General features: G+C 35.9%; 2 protein-coding genes across 3 annotated transcripts in view; one reads left to right on the forward strand and one right to left on the reverse strand.

Annotated features, from left to right (window-relative positions):
• The window catches only part of Pdgfd (platelet derived growth factor D), a 233,541-nt gene that overhangs the window by 101,489 nt on the left and 108,215 nt on the right, over positions 1-23,837 (reverse strand). The gene's annotated exons all lie outside the window — the stretch shown is intronic.
• Ddi1 (DNA damage inducible 1 homolog 1) lies at positions 14,357-15,670 on the forward strand. Its single transcript, XM_047519593.1, has 2 exons — positions 14,357-14,680; positions 14,786-15,670. Exons 1-2 carry the CDS (start codon positions 14,357-14,359, stop codon positions 15,668-15,670), a joined length of 1,209 nt encoding a protein of 402 aa, XP_047375549.1.

Consider the following 23,837-nt stretch of genomic DNA (forward strand, 5'->3'; position numbering starts at 1 on the left):
CCCTTTAGAAAAAAGTGACCAAAACAAGAGGACTGCCAAGATGCACAGTGTTGGTAGGGGCACATGCACATGTGGTACAGGCATAGTGGAAGTGTGGATGACTGTGAGGTTTGTGAAAAGTGCATTCAGGCAAGTGTTAAAATTCCTAATTCTGCAAGTTCTGAAAATCCTCTTCAGAGCTATGATACAAAGAAACAACCAACCTTCCTTATTTTCTACCCCAGTTAGTGTAGCAAAGAACAAAAACAGATCACAGTGCACAAAGACCAGCACTTTGTTAATGAAAGAAGAATGTTTTCAAACTGGAATATAACAGAAGACTTTAATTATTTACTACTAATAATAGGATGCATGTAGACTGAAATATATGAAAATATGCTATTCATTTTGCTTTGTTAACATAGTTTTGCTAAAGTAAAAGTAGTGTTTGCATTCCATAGTGCAGACTCAATTGATCTCCTACTATTTTTTGTTTTTTCCTTTTAAGTTCTAACTTTATGGATCCCATCAGGATATTGTTTATGAAAGTGACTGGACTCAGCATCCTTAAAAAAGACAACAGCATTAACTTGTACAGGCTCTGTGAGTAGACTGGACAAACAGAACTTCTAGAAAACTGTTTTCATAATTACTGTTTAGCAGTGTGATATTACAATAACCTCTACCTTCTATAGTACTAACAAGTAGTGAAGTTTACCACTCCAATGTCCTAAGCTCTACTTCTGAGATACTTGTTCCTAACTACAATATGAGAAAGAAAAATTATGACCTTAAAACTTACAAGAATAAAAGCAATGCAATATTTTATCTCAGTTTCCATGTCTGCTATGTGAAGCCAAAATGTGGTGTATATATCTGAACCATAACAAAGACTTAAGTTTAGGTATATATGCAAACACACGCTAAATTTATAGCCTGTTTCTGTTGTTGTTAAAGTTTCCTGAATACTATGTGGGGAACAACTATATAAAAATGTAAAAATTATGGACTTTCTTCCTTGAAGGTTTATTGGTTTTTACTTTGAGATAGTCAAAAATGAAAACTATGGAACAACTATTGCCCAAAGGCACAAACCTTTGATTTAGCAACCATAGCCAAACTCTGCAGTGGCTCACTTAATAAAATGGTTACAGTCATTTGGGGGCTCCCCAGGGTGAAACGTCCCATTTTCGATAGCTTTGTATATAATTAAAAATCTGCTGCAACTATGACCTTGGGTATCTTCTGGAAAAAGACACAATTAAATAACCAAAATCTCTAGTAAATAACAGTTGCAAGATAAGCAACAAAAGTGCCTTTTGAGCAGTGTTTTATTTAAATCTTTCTGGAGTACAAACCACTTTGCTCCAATGTATTTCAAATAGAATGTCGGCCATCCTATCTTTTTAGGGAGTACTTGATCTCTAACGCATCAATGGTCTTTTTTGCAATTAAGGTGAAGTTTCTTCCATCTCACTCAATTTACCAAAGACAGACTTAGATAATCATTCTAGAAATGCTCCTACTGAGCAACATTTAAGAAGTGTTGATTTTGAGTACGGGGGAAAAGATGGCATTGACTACTCTTACATCAATAGTTCTGACTTTAGTATATAAAAGCATGCTATTGATCCATTCTCAGTAAATTGCACAATTTCTCCCTCTGTTCAGTCTTAAGATCATGCAAAGACAATCCATTATTAAGAAAGATCTTTTTCATGAGACACATTATATGACCATAAAGTTAAGTAAACATAGTGTCGAGATCTGTGGAGACACAGATACTTAGCATTTTTTCTATGACAATAAACTCCTCTTAAACCAACTTGCAAATGGAATTTTACAGGTTGGCAAAGACCTGTTACATCTTGCATACACTGCTGAACTATTTCCCTGTCTTAAAGTTAAAGTGAAATTACCACCACCTCTATCACTTACATTGGCTACATTTTAATATACAAATATTGCTAAACTAAAGAAAAAAACGGTGTACAAACTTCAGACACAGTGACTAGTGTTAATCCCACACATTTCTTCAACACCTCTGCTTTTGACAACCTCTTACAAACTTAAACCTGTGTGTCATCTACACAACATTAATTAATCCTCAGAGGAAAAAGTCACATGACTCAAGGGGTAATTTCCTCTTAACCAGAATGAGCAAAATGTCCCATAAAATACACATTTGAGTATTTAGTGTCAAGAAGTTGTCTCCTTGGCTATAAATGAGGAATATCAAATAGTTAAGTCAGAGGAATATTTCCAAGCATATGCTTCAAGAATACAGTGGAATGTGATGACATGGTTCAAAGAAAACTGAAACAGCACTATTGTTCATTAGCTATCATGCTTCTATTCATATTGGACCTGTAAAGCAAATGGTCAGAGAATGTGAATTTTATTCAAAGAGCCTCAGTAAGTTGACTGAATTGCATACAAAAAAAACTGATACTTAAGTCAGTGTCTCTCTAATGTTTGCTAATATTGTCAAAACATTGAGATAGAAACTTAGGCCTCTGTCAAAAATGTGCATACGAATTACCTATTTTCACACATAAGTGTCAAATCTGTATAATCTGTATTGCAGAATGGATCTCAAGAAGTTGTGGGCAGAATATGGAACGTGTCCTTACCAAGTTATACTGCTCAATTTAATTTTGTATCATAAGTGATTGATGCTTTAAAATAAGCCCTCAAATCAATGCCAGGTGGATTTCCCAGGTGTCAACAAGATATCAACATTGAGCTTGTTCTTTAAAATGGAAAGAAATTTATGCAGAGAACTGAAATTTTCAGTGTCAGGAATTGATCCTTGATATATCTAAAATCTCTGACCTTAAAACTTATGCCAAACTCTTTGCCTGATATGTTTGGTTATATGTTGTAATTATCAAATAAATATATAAAACTCTGCCATCTACTAAGAGGGCACTTTTAAATCTGAATCAGCCAATTCAGAGAACAGCTGAGGACACCATATGGAATAAATAGAATTGATAAAAGTTATGTATACTCATGAACCCTGATCTAGGCACCCAGATTTTGACCAGATGGTGTGAGTTGCAAATCCATTGTTTATCTTTCTGTAAAAACTCTACGAATTAACCGAAACTCTAGAAAAAATGATATGAAAAGAAACACACACACACACACACACACACACACACTCACACACACAACACAATGAATAAAATATGTAACACTGCCAAATTCAATGATGGCTTATTTCTTTTCAAAAGATGAACTGAGACAAGGATATGGATGCATGTGGATATGTGGATGTCTTCTTTAGGAGGTCATATCATGAAGCACAAGGGGGAAAGAGAACAAACTGAGATAAGAAAAAGAGTTGTCCCTATCAACATGAAAGTCCCAGTGCTTTCCAAGCTGAGCTGAGATCTGATGTAAGCTCCTAGGGCACAGAAACCAAGACACAATGGCCCCAGAAATAGGAAGCTGCAGCATGCATAGGAACATAAATATGGGCTCAGGGAGAAGAGGTAGGGCAGCAGCTGCATCTGCTTCCAAAGTCACAGTGCTCTATGCTTGCTTGCTAGTGCTGGCTTTCCAAAGAACAGGTCAACTTCCTACTACTGAAGAGCAGCAGTAAAGTCTATGTAAATCTTTTCACATTTCCCCCTTTTCTCTTGGACTAACCCATGTGTTCTGGCTGCTGGGTACCGCACGGACTCTCTCCAGAGGCTCTCAGGTACTGTGTACATTTTTTCCCCATGTGCCAGGACAGTAGGTGGGAAAAACTGGAGAAGGTAGGTTTGTGATCTTGCTGCTCCTGTCATTGTTGCTTTTGCTCCCAACTCTGTGGCTCTGGCTGTCACATTATCTTTTCCTGACCTATTCCTAGTGAATAGTCTATTAGAAGAGTCTGATATGACTCCTAACCCATACCATTTTTTTGAAAGGAAGTTTGCTTCTTGGCCATAACTTCAAAGTGTCAGACACTAATTGTCCTCTAGTAGTCTAAAAAATGAGTCTCTCATACCTTACATACAACTCATTTGTGAAGGCAGGGAAAAATACTAGAAAGTCTATTTGCATTTATTTTAATTGATCCATTTATAATTTCTATTATTTTATATCCTGTTATTCAATACTACATGCAGTTTATAAAAATACATACATTGATTGTGATCAAAAATATTTTTAGCTAATAAGGTTCCTCACCAAAAAAGATGGAAGCTGTGTTTGAAGGATTGAAGACCCCTGACCGAATCCTAGGTCTTTGAGGAAACTTCTAGATATCTGCTATTAATTGTCTAGAGGAATACTCTAGGATTTCAAGCCTCATGGCCTCATGGTTACACTGTATAGTCCCCAAAGGACTCTGGACATCCACTTTGAGTCCTGGATCTGCTCAGCTCTGTAATTTGCTCTGTGGGTTTGTCTGGAAAAACTAGCAAATGAAAAACCTTTGAGGAAAGTGCCCTAGGGAATGAGGATCTCTCTGTGATCCATCTAACAATCATCTACAATAATGATACCATATCATAATTTATTATTATGATTTATGATATTCTTTTTGGGGGATACTAGGGATTGAATCCAAAGGCACTTTACCAGAGAGATACATTCCTAGCTCTTTTTCAAAGCTTTTTAAAATTTTGAACCAGGGTCTAGCTAAGTTGCTAAGGCTGACCTTGAACTTGCAATTCTTTTGTTTCAGCCTCCTGAGTTGCTGGAATTACAGGCATGCAGCCCTGATCTATGATATTCCCAACATCATTCTCAAGAGTTTGGTGACACACAATATCAGCAATATTAACCTGACTTAATATACAACTTTTTCATTCTAAATTGTGGTGAATGGATTATCTTTTCATTGTGTTCTCTCTCCTCAATAATTCTATAAGCACCCTATTAATAGAGAATTTGTTGTCTACTTTTTCTTTAACCTCCAAGAATACCTTATAGACTGCCATGGTTAAATATGACCTTCCATAACTTGTTGAAATAATGCACTAATTCAATTCTTGAAGGATACTTCCTGGTTTTAAAACAGGTTTGATGACCAAGTCTTTCTACTAAGTATCCAGGGCATCTAGGAGGGCAAGGTTGAAGGGAGCAGAGATGGCTCTCAAAAACCAACAACATCTAGTCCAAGTCAGCAAGTAGGTAAATAGTAATCTACATGCCTCCTTTAGGATTTACAAATGCCACCCTCTCTTACTTTTCCAGGATATTAATTATTTTTACTCATATGAGAGAAAAAAAATAACTTTGGTAGAGGGCTTTTCTATTTATAAGACAAATCCTAATTATGCATTGAGCCCACATCCAAATCCCATGAAAGAGATTATTGTAATCATCACCATTTTATAGAAAAACATAATGAGGCTCACAGAAACTGATGCTTTGTCCACGAACATTCAAGTAACTAGTGACAATTCTAGGGAACTAAAACTCCACTCTTTTGACTTCAAAACTCAATAGCTCTTTATACCACAGACCTATACATTTCATCCAATTCTCCTGTAAGTACCTGGGGGTGATGTAAGGACTGTCTTTTCAGACCTGCAGATACAGAAAACTATCATTTTATACAAAGATAGGTTAACATATTGTAATTAATTATTTTCACTAGTTTTGAAAGATACCCATATTTTGTTGACAATTTTTGGTCACAATAGCAGACTGAGACAGTTTCTTCTTCTTTTTTATTTTTTGAGTGTGTATTTTCAAAGAATGAATTGCACAGTACTCTGGATACAGTGATTAGCTTAGAATCTATTACATTAAAAGTACAGAAAGAAATCCTTCTTTTTCTAATTGAAATATCTTATAGTTAGTTCCCTATTCTAGATAAAATTTTAATACCATAAATTAATAATTAACCTAAGACTTTTAATGAGGAGGGGAGAGACCTGAGATTGAATGCTAAAACAGTTTGTTACATATCTATCTCCACAAACTCAAATTCCACCTCATACTTGATTTTATCATTATAGGCTTATTGCAAGTTTAGTAGCTAATGATTCTGATTTATTTAAATTTCATATTAAGAAATGGTCTCAGAGCCCAATTTTAACCTCAGATCTCTTGACTTTAGTAGAACTTCACTTTTTGATGTCAATCTATTTCACTCTATCTCATGTAGTATAAACAGTAATTTACAATTATCCTGAGAACATTGGGTCCAGTGTCTCTTAGCCACAGGCATGCAGGGTCCACCACAACTCTACATTCTAGTTGAAAACACTGCAGTAAGTGCATGAAATAAAACCGTCTTTGTTTAAACTTAATAGTGTTATAAGTTGTTTTGAAGTTTAAAAAATGCAGAAAAATAAAAAGGTCTCACAAAGAGTTTTGTTAGGGTTGCCTGAGATATTTTGTTCCATTTCATTTATAGTTTGTAAAGAAAAAAAAATCAATGATGTTATATTTCTTCTTCTCAGTATCATAAATTGGGTCCTTGATTTTGAAAGCCATGGTACATGTTTTCTCTGATTAGTTCTCTCACTTAGCAGGCCTCCAAAGAGAGATTTCAGTGAAGAAGCAGCACTGAAATATTTTACCAATATAAAGTGAATAAAGGCACATTAGCGGTTAAGCACACTTCAAGAACCGAGCTAGATGTAACAGAATATTTGTAAGTAAAATGAAAATGATAATGGAACAAAGAATGGGTATGAGGGTTCCACATCTCAGAACAGAGGCCCACAGAAAAGTGCAAGCTCCTAAACCATTCTAATAACAAAAAGGAAAATGCTACAGACCCGTCGTCATTTAGATGGTCTGAAAATTCTTGTATTCAGGCTGCTAAATTTAATTTTTCTGAGAAAAATTGAAAGTGAATTGATTTATCACTTATTTGTTATCTTACAAAATGAAGCTTTTGTTTATCAGACTTTGTTTTTCACTTTCATGGTTGTAATGCAATTAAATTCTATAGACAGATGGGGTTTAGCCCATGCTAATTACCACAACAAGCAATTAACGTGGATGCTGTTTGGAATAGAGAAAGCCTTATAAATGAAAACCTGGAAGTTTTATCTTTTATAAGACAGTTGTAGACACAGCACTTACCATACATACAATTTATAAAAAATCCAAGTGACCAACATGTAGAGATATAATAGGACTTTTACTTATTTAAGGCTTTTGAATATCCTGCCATAAAACTAATACATAGCTATTTTACAAAGACAGACCCAACAGGTCACCATACATGAAGTGATTTGCCATATAACTACATTTTGAAGTATCTCTGGCTGGTGGCTGGAAGCATCAGACCCTTCCTGTTAGGGCAGACTTCATGCTATTACTGTATCCCCTAAGGATAGACTCTCATGTCTCAGAGGTGAAAGTGTATGGATTATATGAACACTGGTTACTTTGAGTCAGTTTTGTATTATATCATTGATAAGTGTGTAGTACCATTAACACTTTTAAAATTAAACGTAAGGCTTCCAGTCATCATTACATTCACATTAAAAGCACCCACAGAGACTTTGTGAATTCCTGATGAAGCCTCTACATATTTTCCAATAAAATTATTTCCACAGGCTATGAGATACCTAAGGCTAATACTGATGGGAAATATAGGTTGAAGTCTGGGAGGGATCTTCACTAATTCTAAAAGAGGTGAAGTTGTGAACTAAGGACAAGACCTTTTCAGATTTTGGTTCAGGGTGTTGCACAGGCTTTTCCTCATAAAATAAAGACTACATTTTAGCCCAACCATCATAAAGAAACACAGGCTTTTTTTCTACTTTGTCTGTGTGGGTGAATGTTGGCATGGAAGGGTCTGGTTTTTGAGAAGTCTGGCAAATCATTCCTCCTATACACCAATCCTGCCATCTGAATGCATTCAGGTGGGTATAGCATCTACCAGGAAAAACATGAGCAGGGTAGTGCACACTCATCTGAGGAGGAAAAGTCCAAGGACGTGGTACAGTACAGTATCAAGGAGAATGTTATTTCTGGGAACCCGGGGAGGCACAACTTAACCATGGCTATGACTAAATCACTCTTCTGGACCCACTTCAGTGACACTTCCTTTGGGGAGGATTCCAGATAGTCCCCTCTGTCCCACCCAAGTGATTTTTTTAATTCCTGAAAGTAATTACAATATTTCATTTACACATCTATCGAGACTTGTTAATTTCTGTTACTTCTTTGAATGAGGAAACTCACTCCTATTCATTCTTCTGTCAAAACCCCAGCTCACTGCCTTGCTCATGGGTAAGTGGTATTTGAATATTTACCTTGAGAAATTATTAACATGTTTCTGAACTCATCTCCAAATGGTGGAAAACAACCAATTTTATACATGCTAAGCACATCTGTAATTTACCCATTACATGTAGTTCTTGGGAAATTAATGGGACCAAGCCAAGATGCTTCCAAATAATGATGCTGTCTTCTACTTATTTTCTACTAGGACAGACTATTTGGGGAAAAACAATGAACACAAAATTCTAAAAATTAAAAAAAAATAGAAATAGAAAACAAATGTAAATGCTAGTTTCAACTTAGCAGCTTCTTCTTGCAGCAGTGAGAAAGGATTCATGTAGGTAGAGGAATAATTCTAGTGTCACTGTTTTGGATGGACTCTGGTCCAGTGTATAGCTCTGTGGTTATTTTTATATTCATTCCAACGTGAGCATACATTATTATCAAGAGCCATGTTAGGAACTGTGAAGGTTTCAAGATTGAATAGGACAAGATACACAGCATTTAAAAAAAAGAAAGAAAACTACAGGAGGAAATATTTCATGAAATAGTTTTAGTGAAAGATAAAGATAAAAATTCCTACAATAAAAGCATAATAAAGATTTAATAAAGGTGCTGACTTGCAAACCTCTTGACATTATCCTCTTACTGATGTCTTAGTCTTATGTATATGACTTCTTGAAGATTAAAGAGTATACTCAAATATATATATTCCCTATCAACTATCTTAGAAGGTACAGGTACCTAGAAGGTTCTCAAAAGGTAATATTTTGTTCATTGAATATTAATACCACATAATAGGGAAGTAGCTCATTTTCTCATCTTTAGGATTATATATAATAACCTAAATGCAAAGGTGAATTCATATAGATGCTAGCATTAATATTCTGATAAACAATATCTATAATGAAGTTATTATAGTATATTCAAATTTACAAATATAGGCCATGTTGTTATCCCTAAACTACAGTGACTGATTTTTAAATGAGATGATTACACGTCATTACAAAAGTGTAAACAAAACAATGGTTTTAATGATTTTTCTCAAGCATAGCTAAATTCAAAATTTCAGGCTCTATTATCAGTAATATTATTTTTTTATTACATGGTTATTTTTTATATAGTCATCATAGGAATATGTAAACATTCTTTTTCTAAGGTACATTGAAAGTCAAGAACATATCCATCTACTAAGTCATAAATCCTTATTATCCTGTTTTTATTTGTTTCATTAAATTTAATCTACAAATGCTTATCTCACAAATTATAGTCTTCAAGTCTTCAATAACAAGGCATGTACCCTACAGATTAGACTGATTTTTATTCTACAATAAGGACATTAGAAGGAACCATGAGGACAAAATCACAGCACCAAACTTTCTTGCACACACTCACCCAAACACACACACACACTCACACATACACACAGACTTAGGTACATATTTTGAAAATGCCAAAAGTTATCAAGAGATTAAATTATTATGTCTTATTTTCCACATGCAGTATGTAACATAATATGAATCTCTTTTCATAATGTTAAAATTAATAATTTATAAAATGCATAGATAAAGTGAACTATGAAAATATTTCTTTCAGGAAAATGATATAACCTTTTAATTGTACTTTTTTGTATTCAAAACTATGTTCTGCAACTGGTGTCCTCTATGTCTCTGTCTCTCTGTTTCTGTGTACATGTGTGAGTATATATGTATGTATCCTCTGTTCAAGTTTTATGTTACAGTAAAGAGAAACCATTAGCTGAGCTCCCAAGAGATTTATAAAACTAAATTCACAGGTCTCACGAGTTCCTTTGATTACATATGTTTATATGTTTATTTTATAGGTCTTATTATGAGGTTTAAGCTTCAGAGACAGGCAAGAATAAGTCTTTTCATGTTTTAATATATCTATTAAATAATCAACTGTTGCAATACATGTTATTCATTCATGACTGTTTTGGCACAACTTATTGTATTATTGTAAAGCAAATGAAAGAACAGTGGAAAAATTAGTTGTTTTACCTAAGTTTACCACTTTGAAAATTCTGTATCCTTCCTAAGTTGCATTGAAAATCTCAAGTGATAATTTTCATGACTTAATAAGTCTTGGTTACATTTTTAAAATAATACCAGGTACATATTTAAAGGAAAGAATCCCAACAGAAAAAGTGTCTCTCTCTATATATATATGTATTTACATATATAGTTTTTATTGTATATATTTCAAAATGACATTTATTCAAATACTCATTTTTTCATAAAAAGACCCACATATATTTTGTTTTGTAAAGCAACAGGCAGTACTTTAAACATCGACTGCTTGCACTAAATGGGACCATCAATTATCTGATCTTTTTGCTGCATTAAGTTTTTAGAAAGAGGCAAATTATAAAATGTATTACTGTGGGTTTACTCCAAAAAATAACTTTAGGGTTATTTACTGAGCTAGTATAAAATCAGTGCCATCTCTTCTATTTTCCGCGCATTTAGGCCATACAATGAGAATTGATTTTCTGAGTGATAGCCCTGAGACCTTGCAGGAGTCTCACTTATCAAAGAAAGATTCAATTATGTTCTTATACTGCACTTACCAAGGAAGAAAAGCCAGTGAAAATACTTAAAGAACTCCTTGAGAAAAGTTGTAATAGCCTTCAGTTACCAAGATTAATAAGCCTGGATAATTCAGAGCAGCCACTCCTGAGGAGTGTGTGCAATAGGGATTTATGGTTTTACCACGTTACACAGCATTTCATGTTTAGGAGTATTTACATACACTCCCAACGATCTCCAAAAGTATTACATAATCAGATGAGGTTTTTAATTAAAATGTGAGTTAGGAGAATTACACATGTGGTATCACAAATAGTGCTGAGTAAAATGAAAGAATCAAGCACAGCATAAATTTGAAATATGAAACGTCCCAGGAGACTGCTTATCTTCTCAGAATCCAGCTGTTTTGCAACAGAGGTTTAAAGCCTGACTGGGTGGCTGGACCAGAGGACCCAAAGGATTCCTGCTAATCCTGACATTCTGTGATTTATGAAATATCAATGTTAATTGGCCAGACCTTGAAGCTTTTTACTTTTCAGTGTGTGTTCTCAATAAAAGGTAAATTAGTAAAAATAACATAACAGGAAAAGGTCACCAAAAGTAAAGAGTTACAGCAAGATAATATACACACTAAGTTTAATTATGTTTGTTATTCTGGCAATGTTAATATGGAAGAAAAAAGGGATTTTTTGTTTATTTTATGGACCCTCATTTTTGCTTTACAAAAAAATTCAAAAATTTATCCTACAAAAATAAATTTCACCATTTAAAAAAAAACAAAAGCCCTAGTAGTATCTCCCTAACTGAAGACAAAGTTGCCTGGGGAATTAAAAAGAAGAAAACTGAAACTAAGTCTTGCTAGCTTCTTGGCCTGTTCTTGAATAGTTTGTATGTGTGTCTGATTGATCATATCTGCTCCCACACTCAGAGGAAATCACACCGGTCTCTGATGACCTCACCAGGATGCTAAGAAGTAGAAAAGAAACTGAAAAGCTTGATGTTACTGGGTCAAAGTTCTATTTATCTCTAAAACCAGTGAAAAGTGTCTCCAAATAACTCAATATTCTACAGCACAATTATAATGCTATACTTCTTACACCAAGTTTTTTATAAAATATGCACGTTACAAGGCACTGCCTTTCTAGTAAAGCCTGTAAACCAGGCCAGCCTCTTCCTGAGCCTTGGTTTCTCCACCCCATCCTACCCATGCATGACTAACTCCTGGTCATCTTGCTAAGCCCTGTTCTCCCAGGAAGCCTTCCTGACAGCCCTTCACAGCTTCCAGACACAGATTTCTCCCACACTGTGCCGGCTTCTATGATGGTATCTTTTTACCACCCCAATGTGTGCATGCTCTCTTCTCAACAACAAGCTTCTTTTTGGAACCAGCCTGCATTTAACATTCAGGTCTGTCTTCCTGGGACCCAGCACATGCTGCATATATACTGGCATTCAGTTAATATTTCTAATGAAAACAAATGTATGGTGACATTATGATAATTAGAGAAATAGATGAGCATAATCTTTCATCTCAAATGAACACCAGAGAAAGAGAAGCCAAAAATATTAATAATTCTTTAGGATGGTGCCCTACCCTTCCCTAGGTAATGGTGCAGACCTTCTGACAAAACATAAAATGAAGTAGTCAGGCAAAGGATGTACACCATCTTTTGGTTCATAAGTAGGCACACCTGGGAAGAACAAACCTGGGATGTACGAGCTCTTTATAGTGTAAAACACTCCACAAAATATAGAGAAAATACTGTACCATCTACCGAGAAGGAATATCATACCCTCACCCTGAGAGCCTTCACTCTGGTTGTGTGTGTGCTTATGCTATGTGTGGGAGAGTGGTGGTAGCTGTGCCCTAGGGTTGAGAGAGGCATATCTGACCTTGAATGAGATATGCATTTTACTACAGAATCAACATGAAAGTAGTCATCTCAAAAGTTCCTCTCACCGTCCTTATTTGTACCCAGTATACCATTTTAGAGACTCTGTTATCAACATTCTCTGTTTGACAGTTTTCACATCCAAAGGGTAAACACATCCTTGTCCACTCTACTCAAGAAGCCCATTTCTTCTCTACTGCTTGAACTTTAGTTTCCTCAGGTCTTCTGATTCTTTCAACAGTTCTCTCCTTGAATGACTGAAAAAGCCTCCTAATAGGCTCTCCTGCCATGCTGTGTCCTTTAGATGTTGCAAGAAGCCTCTTTATTAAGTCAATTAAGTGAAAACAATTACAAATGCCAGTATCAAAGTTTTTCAACACTTTTTCTTTCTCCCTTCCTTACTTCCATCTCTCCTCTTCCTTCTCCTTCTTCTGGGGGTGATTCTTATTAATGGATAATATTTAAATTCCTTGGATTCAATATATGATTTTATAAATTGGCTCCAATGGTCTTCAGCTTCATGTGCTACCACTCTAATTCATACATGAATTTCTTCTATTATACTAAGCATCCTACCTTTCTTTATAAATAACAGGTCTTGTCATGGCACCTTGGTGTTGTATGTGCAGCTTCTTTTGTATGGAGTGACTCATTACTTTTCACCAGGAAAATGCTCATCCTTCAACATGCAGTGTCTCCTCCTTGGAGGAACATGCTCTGTTCTACTGGGTGTACTAAAGGTAGGTACTGAACAAGTCTGACTAAAAGTACTTACCTCCAGTATTGTGATTTGCCCATCCACCTATCCACCCCTTTCCAGAATGTAAAATTTTCAAAGGTAGGCACCACACCTGACCTATTCTACTAAGCACATAGCATAGGTCTTGCCATGTAGGAAACAAGTCCTCACTGTTTGGGGAATAAATAAAAGTACATAGAATACAACTCTAAAATGAATAGACTCAACTTTAATATGCTGTTCAGGAGAATGAAATTATGGCATTTGCTGGTAAATGGATGGAGTTGGAGAATATCATGCTAAGCAAAATAAGCCAATCCCAAAGAACCAAAGGTCGAATGTTTTCTCTGATATGTGGATGCTAATTCACAATGGGGGAGCGTTAGGGAAGAATAGAGTTACTTTAGATTAGGTAGAGGGCAGTGAAGGGAGGGGAGGGAAGATGAGGACAGGAAGGGTAGTAGAGTGAAACAGACATCATTACCTTATGTACATATATGACAGTATGATCAGTGTGATCCTACAATATATACAGTCAGAAAAATGAGAAATTATACCCCACTTATGTATGATATATCAAAGTGCATAAATGCATTCGACTGTCATGTAAAACTAATTTAAAAAATACAAAATTTTTAAAAATATGCTGTTCAGGAAGACTTGAAGTGATCTTATTATATCATGCATTAAGTACGTTTTGAAGGGCTTGGCCTTGGAATTTAATGTCCTTGGGCTTCTTTGTTTCTATGGAAATAGGCATTCTAAGTTCCAAGTGGCACATATAAAAGTGAACTTGTTGCCTCAAGGCTCCATGGGGCCCAGTGGCTGGCACTGAGGCTGGGAGGCAGCCCCAGACTGGTGAGTTGCTGTACCTCTTTGAGAGCTGAATGAGCCTGAGCGACACACCACGTCGTGAGGAGCAGCCTTGTCATCAACAGAAACCAGCTCCAGTCAGCCAGTCAACCATCTGATGCTCTCTGCCCATCTGGCCTCCCTGGGCCCATGCCATGCTGATCACTGTGTACTGTGTGCGAAGGGACCTCTCCGAGGCAACCTTCTCCCTCCAAGTCAGCCCTGACTTTGAGCTTTGCAACTTTCGGGTCCTTTGTGAGCTCGAGTCTGGAGTCCCCGTCGAAGAGATCCAGATTTTCCACATGGAGCGACTCTTGGCAGAAGACCACTATTCCCTGGGCTCCTACGGCCTCAAAGACGGTGATGTTGTTGTTTTACTTCAAAAGGATAATGTGGGATCTCGGCCTGTTGGGCGGACCTCAAACCAGCCTCGAGTAGATTTCTGTGGGACTGCAGTACCTGGGACTTCAAGCTCCAGGCAACAGCATCAGCACCTACAGCACCAGCACCAGCAGCACCAACACCAGCATCACCAACACCTGCAGCACCAACACCAGCAGCACCAACACGTGCAGCACCAACACCAGCAGCACCAACACCAGCATCAGAAACGTGCATCATCAGTACAGACGTCCCATGGCTTGGCCTCCGGAGAGAAGATGACTTCTACTCAAGGTCTGAACAGCCCCACTTTGATTCGAAGCATGCTGCTTTCCAGTCCCCATGATCTGTCCCTGCTGAAGGAGCGCAATCCCACCTTGGCAGAAGCTCTGCTCAGCGGAAACCTTGAGACATTTTCTCAGGTCTTGATGGAGCAGCAAAGGGAAAGGTCCTTGAGAGAGCAAGAGAGGCTTCGCCTCTATTCTTCTGATCCCTTTGATCGGGATGCTCAAGCCAGAATAGAAGAAGAAATTAGGCAGCAGAACATTGAAGAAAACATGAATATAGCAATGGAAGAGGCCCCTGAGAGTTTCGGACAAGTAGCGATGCTCTATGTCAACTGCAAAGTGAATGGATATCCTTTGAAGGCTTTTGTTGACTCAGGTGCCCAAATGACCATTATGAGTCAAGCTTGTGCCGAGAGATGTAACATAATTAGGCTGGTGGACCGAAGATGGGCTGGAGTTGCTAAAGGAGTGGGCACACAGAGGATTATTGGCCGCATTCATCTATCTCAGATTCAAATTGAAGGTGACTTCTTACAATGCTCTTTTTCCATTCTCGAGGAGCAGCCCATGGACATACTTCTAGGACTAGATATGCTTAGGAGACACCAGTGTTCCATTGATTTGAAGAAAAATGTGCTGGTGATTGGAACTACTGGCACACAGACTCATTTCCTTCCTGAGGGAGAGTTACCCTCCTGTGCTAAGCTGGTAAGTGGAACTGGGCAAGAGGAATCTTCAAATAAAGAAGCAGCAGATAATAAGAAACGTTCAGTCATGGATTCAGGACGCAAAAAGCATTGAAGCAGGTTTTAAATATGCTACCACCTTAAGGGAGCCTCAGGTCCTGGGAGATTATAAACATGAGCTCACTGGCAATGTAATCATTAAAAACATCAGTAACAACGAAACCTGGCTTGAGACTAAGTTTTCAAATGAGTAACTATGCAAACCATAGCTTGATCCTGCCCCCTCTTCCATTTCCCTTACTCAGAATCATTGAATCTCATCCTGGGAAAGCTCTGGAGGTTCCAGTTGGTTTCAGATAATCCATGAAAATGAAAACTAGCCTTTTCTGTCAGATACAGGGTAGCTAGTCCAAACCAACGGCTATTTTGCAGAAGTCCCTAGAAAAAGTCATTGCTTCAGAATCTACACAAAACTATTACATAACAGCCCTAAACATTATTTTATATTCAGGGAAATATGTCTATTGTCACAGATCTTGTTTGGGAAAGGTAAGAGAAATGGTAGAAATTATACTTTTGGGTTGCTTGATAACTGTCTGTTTTGGGCAGCACAAAGGCCAATTGCCTCACATTTTACATCTTCCCTTCTTCTGGATTCCCCTGGAGTCGTACTTACTACAACCCACCCCTAAAGGCTGTTTTGACTCACTTAAGAGTGGAGTTTTCTGATATTCTAAAATAATTTTCTTTTTCCTGCACTCAGAGAAAATGGAGTTGTAATGAATTATTATTTTTTTTTTAAATTATGGTATGTCTTGGTAGCTTAGTGGATGCATAGTGGTTGGAATGAGAGGTGGGGTCAGGAATGGTCTAGGGTCCTAATCCTATTTCAATATTTCAACTAGATCATCTAGTTTAAAAATCTGGTTCATACAAAGGGTTTTAGTGTTCAAATAACATTTTGAAGACTTCTGAGTAAGAAGATCTCTAAGGCCTCATTCAGTTCTCTGATCTACTCTAAGAAACCTACTATCTATTGATACTATTGCTACTGGAAAATATAATATTATAGACTAAGTTATGGTCTTTGGCTAAAACACCTGGAGGAAAGGTTCAGTTGCCTGAGGCCATCAGATGCAGGGGAAAATATTTCAGGACAATAATTTATCAATAGATTAGAAAAACAGATTAATAGTCAAAAGCTTATGTTCTAATCCCAGCTCTTTATTACTTACGCATATCACCTACTTAACAACTCAATTCCTCAACTATAAATTGTTTAAAGGGTGCAGATACTTTTCAAGTGTTAAAATTGCATTATGATCTAGGATATTCTTTGAGTTATTTCATATTCCCAAAAAAAGATCTAAAACTACTTGAAGCAATCCCTGATGGGCACAGAAAAAAAAAAAAAATCCTCCTCTATAATCACCATATCCTTTTTCTGTTTAATTCTTGGTGATACTATCACCTTCCTTCAAGAGTTACTGCTTACTTTCTAGCAGTCACTGGTTCCCCCGACCCCTGCTTTCTTCCTTGGAGGTGTTCCCATGCACACATTCTTCAGTCCTATCTACACTTGCTTCAAGACTCATATCAGCAGAACTGCTAAAAATGACCAGATGGACAGACTTCTTTTCTATTAATGTTGGTAATTAAGCACTCAAGACAAATGCAATTTAAAAAACGCAAGATGCTCAGAGGAAAGTGAGGAGTAAGCAAAGTGGTTATAAGTTTATGAAAAGCTGACCTGAAAAATTCAGGGATATCTTTTACAGATGAAAACATGCAAAATCTTTGGCCTTTTCTTCTGGACCTAATTTTTGGCCCATTTGTGCAAAACATACCTGATTTGCACATGTCATATGGAATTCCTCAACATCAAATAAAAGCTTAGGATATGGTCTATCAGGATGTGTGGACTGTGAAAGCTAGTCTAATAGTCACAAAATCCTTAAGGTAAAAGACAGTTTACATGATATACAATCTGACCACATGCTGGCTGTCATCTCAGAGGAACACCCTCTGAGAGAGTTAAAATGATTCAGGACAAGTGTCAAGTTTAATTCTGTCCTGTTTTGAGCTGAATTTTATTGTCCCATAACTTTAAATAAATTGATCTTCATTTTTCCTTCTGCCAAGAATACATTCAATCTTCCTGGCATGATGTAACCTTTTTCATGTATGAAATTAGTGTTATCTCACCTATAATATTTTGTATGTTTCTCCAGATTCTTTAACTACTCCTCATAGGACAATTCAAAAATCTCTTGGTTCTTCTATTTCAACTTCTAAAGATATTACTTGAGTGAACAGATGATTAAATTAAAAACACTTTTATTGAATTGAAAAGAACCTCAAAGAAAAATCAATAAACTGTGAATTAATTAAGCAATGCTTTTAAAAAATCATTCTCTTATGAAATCATTCTCTTACAAATGAGAAAGTATTTTTCTTGGATTTAAAATCTTAATGTGTGTATAACCATATAAATGAAATGATGTACCCCATTTGTGTACAATGAATCAAAATGCAATCTGTAAAAAATTAAAAATTAAAAAAAAAACATATGCAGTTCTGTGTACATTTGAAAAGGTCTTAACCAACTAAATTTTAAATATATCATGTTTGATAAAAGAGAGCATCTGTTGCTTGCCTTCTACGTAAAACAGTTACTATGCAAAGTACTTTATATGTATTATTGCCATTAGTCCTCAGAATAAACTCCCAAAATAGTTATCATTAACTTCATTTTGTGAATGGGCAATTCGAGGCTCAAAATTATTCAAAACTTCAAATATCCAAAGGGGTCAGTGTTTTATAAACAGTTCTTTTACAACAGCCTAAATTTTGCATTGTCTCTCTCTCTCTCTCTCTCTCTCTCTCTCTCTCTCTCTCTCACACACACACACACACACACACACACACCATTTCATACATTTATATATAAAGAACTACAATAAAGAGATTCTAGAAATAACATGAAATGTTTTATCCTTTCCTAGTCTCTTTATTTAAAAAATTATATCCCACCAAGATGTCTGCTGCACAATTTACAAAACACTGATTGACCTAGTACATCGCCTGATTCAAATCTTTCTGATTTTAAATTCTAAATTCTTTCCACTAGGTAACACTTTTACCTGACACACTTCAGTCTTATATATAAAAGGTGAAAAATTCTTATGAAATCTAACTTTTGGAAACCAGTAAGTTACTAGCAATAAAATGGACAACACAGTAGCAGTCAGAATTATTCCACGATTATTTATTGAATACTCATGAAATAAGCACTGTGACATGATTTTACAAATATGGAAGCAAACAAGTTATAGGTCTAGACCTCAAGGCAATTATAACCTAGTGAGAATAGGAGACAGACATGTAACCAACAGAACGAAAGGCATGGGCATGAAATTATTCACATGTTTGGTACAAAGAATGTTAGAAAGAATTTTATTTTAGGGTTATTTTTAAAATAAGAAGCAAGCCAGTAAATGTGCTTCTAATTTGTGCAAAGTGTACATCACTGACACTAGAAGAAACCTTATCCTCCTCTTAAAATTAAGGTTGCTGCTGAGTGAGGTAGCACAGCCTGTTATCCCAGTGACTCAGGGCTGAGGCAGGAGAATTGAGAGTTCAAAGCCAGCCTCAGCAACCTGGCAAGGCCCTAAGCAACTCAGTGAGGACCTGTCTCTAAATAAAATACAAAATTGGGCTGGGGATGTGACTCAGTGGCCTAGTGCCCCTGAGTTCAATCTCCAGTATCTACCACCTCTCTGCCAAATTTTCAGTATGCTAGCATATAACTTGTAAATACCTACCACTGGAAATTTACTACCTGGAAAAAGATAGACATAATTGTCATTTTCTTTCTTTTTATTAGAAGTTATGGTAAATTAGTCATACAATTAAAAAGATCTACCTCTTTAAAACAAGTTATTTTTTAAAAATTCATTAAAACATTGGTTTTACCTAATGCCCACTTAAAAATCACTATTATGATAAGCATATATGTCAATACTATAGCAATGGTCTCTACTACAGTTGAATTAGAAGACTGATATTGTTTGATTTAAGTAGAACACTTAATCTCTTTCTTAAAATAACACGTCACAAAAGTTCTCGTTTCTAGGGGTAATCCACTTCCCAAAGAGAAAAGACTAATGAATGTTTGCCTGTATGAATTCATTTTCACCATGGGTACAAACATTATCTTTCGTTAGAAGAACTCTACTTCTTTCAGAATGCCAGTTGTAAGGTTATTTGCTGATATCAACATTCCATAAAGAAACCCCTGAGTAAATGATTAGAGAACTCTGGGATTCAAAGCAGGAATCTGTTGATGAAGATATTAATCAATGCTAATGTACTTAGTGATTCTTTGAAGTTAGCAAAGCCTGAAAAAACAACTAAGAGGCACAAATTTAAAGATGGGTAGAGGAATAAGAAAGAAAGAAAAAAAATGGAAAAAGGGAGAAAATTTTGGGTTGATTTTAAAGGATTCTTAGTTTAGATACTGTTTTATATGGTGGGTGAAACAACAGATTATCTACCGTGGATCAGCTATCATTCCACTATACTTCATTACCTTATTCATCACCAGAAAACTGTATAAAAACAAAAATATTTTCATTAATTTCATAGTAGAATCTGAGTCAAGAATTCCATCTCAGGGTGATATTTGCTTTGGAACCCCAGCTTGTTTCCACACCTGGGACCATCTGTTAGAATCTCAGAATTTCTAAGAGTCCATTATCAGAAAAAAAGGGGACTTGAGCCTCTCTGAGCATTCCTTGTGTTCCTCACAGGATCCATTCCATGGGTTGCTGAGGTGGGTGCTCCTGGGGTTGCTTTGTCTCACATTTGCTGCAGTTACATGTGTTCCAGTGACTATTTCCCTTCTTCCCTTCTTGCTTGTTTCACTTTTCATTTTTGTTTTTGAGATTTTTTTGAATCCAGTTTCTCTATATTTCTAATTAGTAAGTCTTATTTTAAGAACATTCTTATGAAAAAAATCAGAAGGTAATTTCCTCCTAAGTTAAAAGTTCATAGAGGCAATGTGGCTAAGCTTCAAGGTGAGAATGAATGGTATATTTTTCTACTGATAATTGATGTATTGATACTGGGTCCAAATAAAAGAGACAACAATAACCAATGTGAGCACATTCTGGGTAAATAATCACTTACACCCATTAAGTTCTTACCATACAGCATCACCACCCTGAAATCCCTATCAGAGCTGTACTACAGGTATGACAGCTTTGTAGGTACTGGGTTTTTTCAACACAGCAACTGATTTCTGGTATCAACTGATGCTTTGAGCTATAACCAGGTATATCTGGAGAACCTATCATTCCCTCAAAACTTGACTTAATTTTTAAATAAATAGGCAACTAAATCACATAGGGATAGTAAGATTATCTTTATAAAACTTGAATATATTCTGGGTTAATGACATATTCACATGTATAGGTTTAAATGTGAGTGATCTTAAAAAAATCCTTGAAAACCTTTTAATCTGATAAAGTTGTCAAATATGCTTATCGCACAACATCAATAACCATTCTGAAATTGTAGTCTATCACAGCTTTACTATAAGGATCCCTTGGGATGAAGAGGAAAATTCAAATCATATAAATTCATAATTTTCTCTTTCAAACTCATGTTATACCTATGAATAACATTCTGAAGTTGTCTGATTTAACTAAAGTTTACAGAGGCCAACTTATCCTAGTTTGCCTTAGACTATCTGGTTTTAAAACTTATGTTCCTGTTTTCTGGTAAACCTCTCAGTTCTGGACAAACCGAAATTGTTGGTTACCCTACAAATGTTGGAAACAGGTTTTAAACTGGATGTTCATAGGCATGCTGTGCACCTCCAAAACAGGATGCAAATTTAATAGACCTGAATGATCAATGATTCACATGATTGGTATACATCCAAATGTTGAAAGTAGAATGTCCTAACATTTGTATAGAAGAGAGACCTTATTTAAACTCATTCATCAAGTATTTATAGACTGGAAAATTAATCATTTTAAACATTATAAGAGGAAAACACTTTAAAAGAAATACTGAACAATTTTAATAAGAGTATTCTATAATTTTTTTCAAGAAAATTTATACTACAGCTAAAGTTGAAGAAACTAATTTTGAAAGCTTCTTGGAAATGGCATATATTTATGCAACTACAAATGATATGAGTAGAAATGAACATCAGAAAATGGGGACAATATACTAAAAATAAATACAGTATTTAAATAATCTATGAACTTGAGTTATCCTGGAAAAGCACTGATAAAATTATTTGACATGCACCAATTGATAGTGATAGACTGAAATTGTCTCAAACCTTTTGTCCTAGGAATCTCAAAGAAATTTTTCTTAGGTTTTGTTTTTTCTAGAGAATATTTGAACAACAGTGTACCTGTTTTAGAAAAAAAATGAGAAGGTTTTTGATAAGCAGATGTGCTTATAGACAACACATGATGCCAAGAAGCAGCAGTTTTGCTGAGTGACTGGTGGGAAGAAGAAGCACAGAGGCCGATGATTCCATAGATCTGTCAGGAGTCTAGGGACTGGGTAAGGAGGGGAAGTTGTGAACCGACTGTCATGTGGCCATGGAAGCAGGGGTCTGAGAGTGTCTTAAGGAAAAACAGGTCAGCCAACAATATTCAGTTTGCCAAATAATGTAAGAAAAACAAAATGACAGTGAGAACTTCACTGTGTCACTGGAAGGACAAGAAACTAGGGACAAAGGTAGCTTTCATGGAATTGGAGGAGAGTGGTGCAGAGAAGCTGAGGACATCACTGGAACATCTTTTGTTACTAGTTGATCCAGGTCTACAACTAATTTTAACGACTTTATTGGTAGTCTACCTCATCAAGAGTTTAGAATTAAATGGTATTAAGAAAAAATTTTATAAATATTCTGGAACCAGTGCTACACGTGTCTTTGATCAGAAATAACTGCATAAAGTTAAATCAACAGATGGGCAGTTAGACTAAAACAGAAACAAAGACATTCTCTGTTCAAACACTGCCAACTGCCATCACTTGGACTCCCAAAACAATAATTTACAGAAAACAATCTCACTAACAATGCCATAGCTATAGGAGTTTATGTCCCCATATGGCAAGACCTGTGCTGTCAAAGTCTCACCACATGACCATTCCTAAGTGTCTGGTCTGAAAATGTCTTCATTAGCACAAGGAACCAAAGCAGTGCATGCTCTATTTTAGTTAAGTATTAAATAACAAATCTCTTTAGGCTTTATGTATGAAGATTACATAATTTTATTTTTTTAATAGGCAAAAATTCCAAGTAAGAATATTTAGCCCGTGCCTGTGACCACCTGCTGCTTCCCGAGAATATATTTTTAAATTCTCCATTTGAAAAATTTCAAAACGTATTTCATATGATGGAGAAGTGCTCTAAAGGTACATGTGGAAATTTCAAATTTTTGTTGCATTATAACTTTCAATATTTTTGTCTGAAATCTTGGCAGCTAACAAAATGGGTGTGTTAAAGTCCAATTCTGAGAATAGGTTCATCATTCAGCATTCTTCAGTGGAGATGAGAGAATGCTCAAGGAGACTGAACAGACTAAATGCATTCTGTTCATTTATAGTTGACCAAATCATTATAGTCCCTAGCCAAAGTAAATATGCTATGTATTTGATTACTATACAAATACATATACAAATACAAATACTGAGAAGCCATTGCTACCAAAATACAAGTGAATAATCTAGTACACATTTTTCGAGAACCACTGAGACTCCTGCACTTCCTGTATACCAGGTAATCACTACAAGCTGTGAGGAAATCTCTTGTGGGAACATTTTTTATATTACAAGTTTCTGTATTTTGGTAACTATACTTAATGCTCTAAGGAAGCACAGACATTCAAAATCCCTATTCTTAGGAGACCATGACTTTAGCTGGAAGGCAACATTGTGGACCCAGATTAATTTGATCTACTAAGAAGAACTGAACATTCGATTTCAAACAGAAAATATTCAGAACATTTCAATTTTCCAAGAACACTTAAATGGTTATAGAAGCAAACAAATACAGCTAAATATTAGAATTGCAATTCTAATTCTGCCATTCATTCTTCTATCTTCTTCCATGAGAGCAAAGTGAGTTCTTTGAACTTGTCACTGTTCTGTCTCCTAATTCACCTGAAACAGTCTGCAACTTCCTGTTCTTTCCATGGTGTCCATATGAGTGGAAAGGTCTTAACAAACTAAATGAACTGGAAAGTTGCCAAACC

Source organism: Sciurus carolinensis, chromosome 11, assembly GCF_902686445.1.
Source record: "Sciurus carolinensis chromosome 11, mSciCar1.2, whole genome shotgun sequence".
NCBI classification, from domain to species: domain Eukaryota; kingdom Metazoa; phylum Chordata; class Mammalia; order Rodentia; family Sciuridae; genus Sciurus; species Sciurus carolinensis.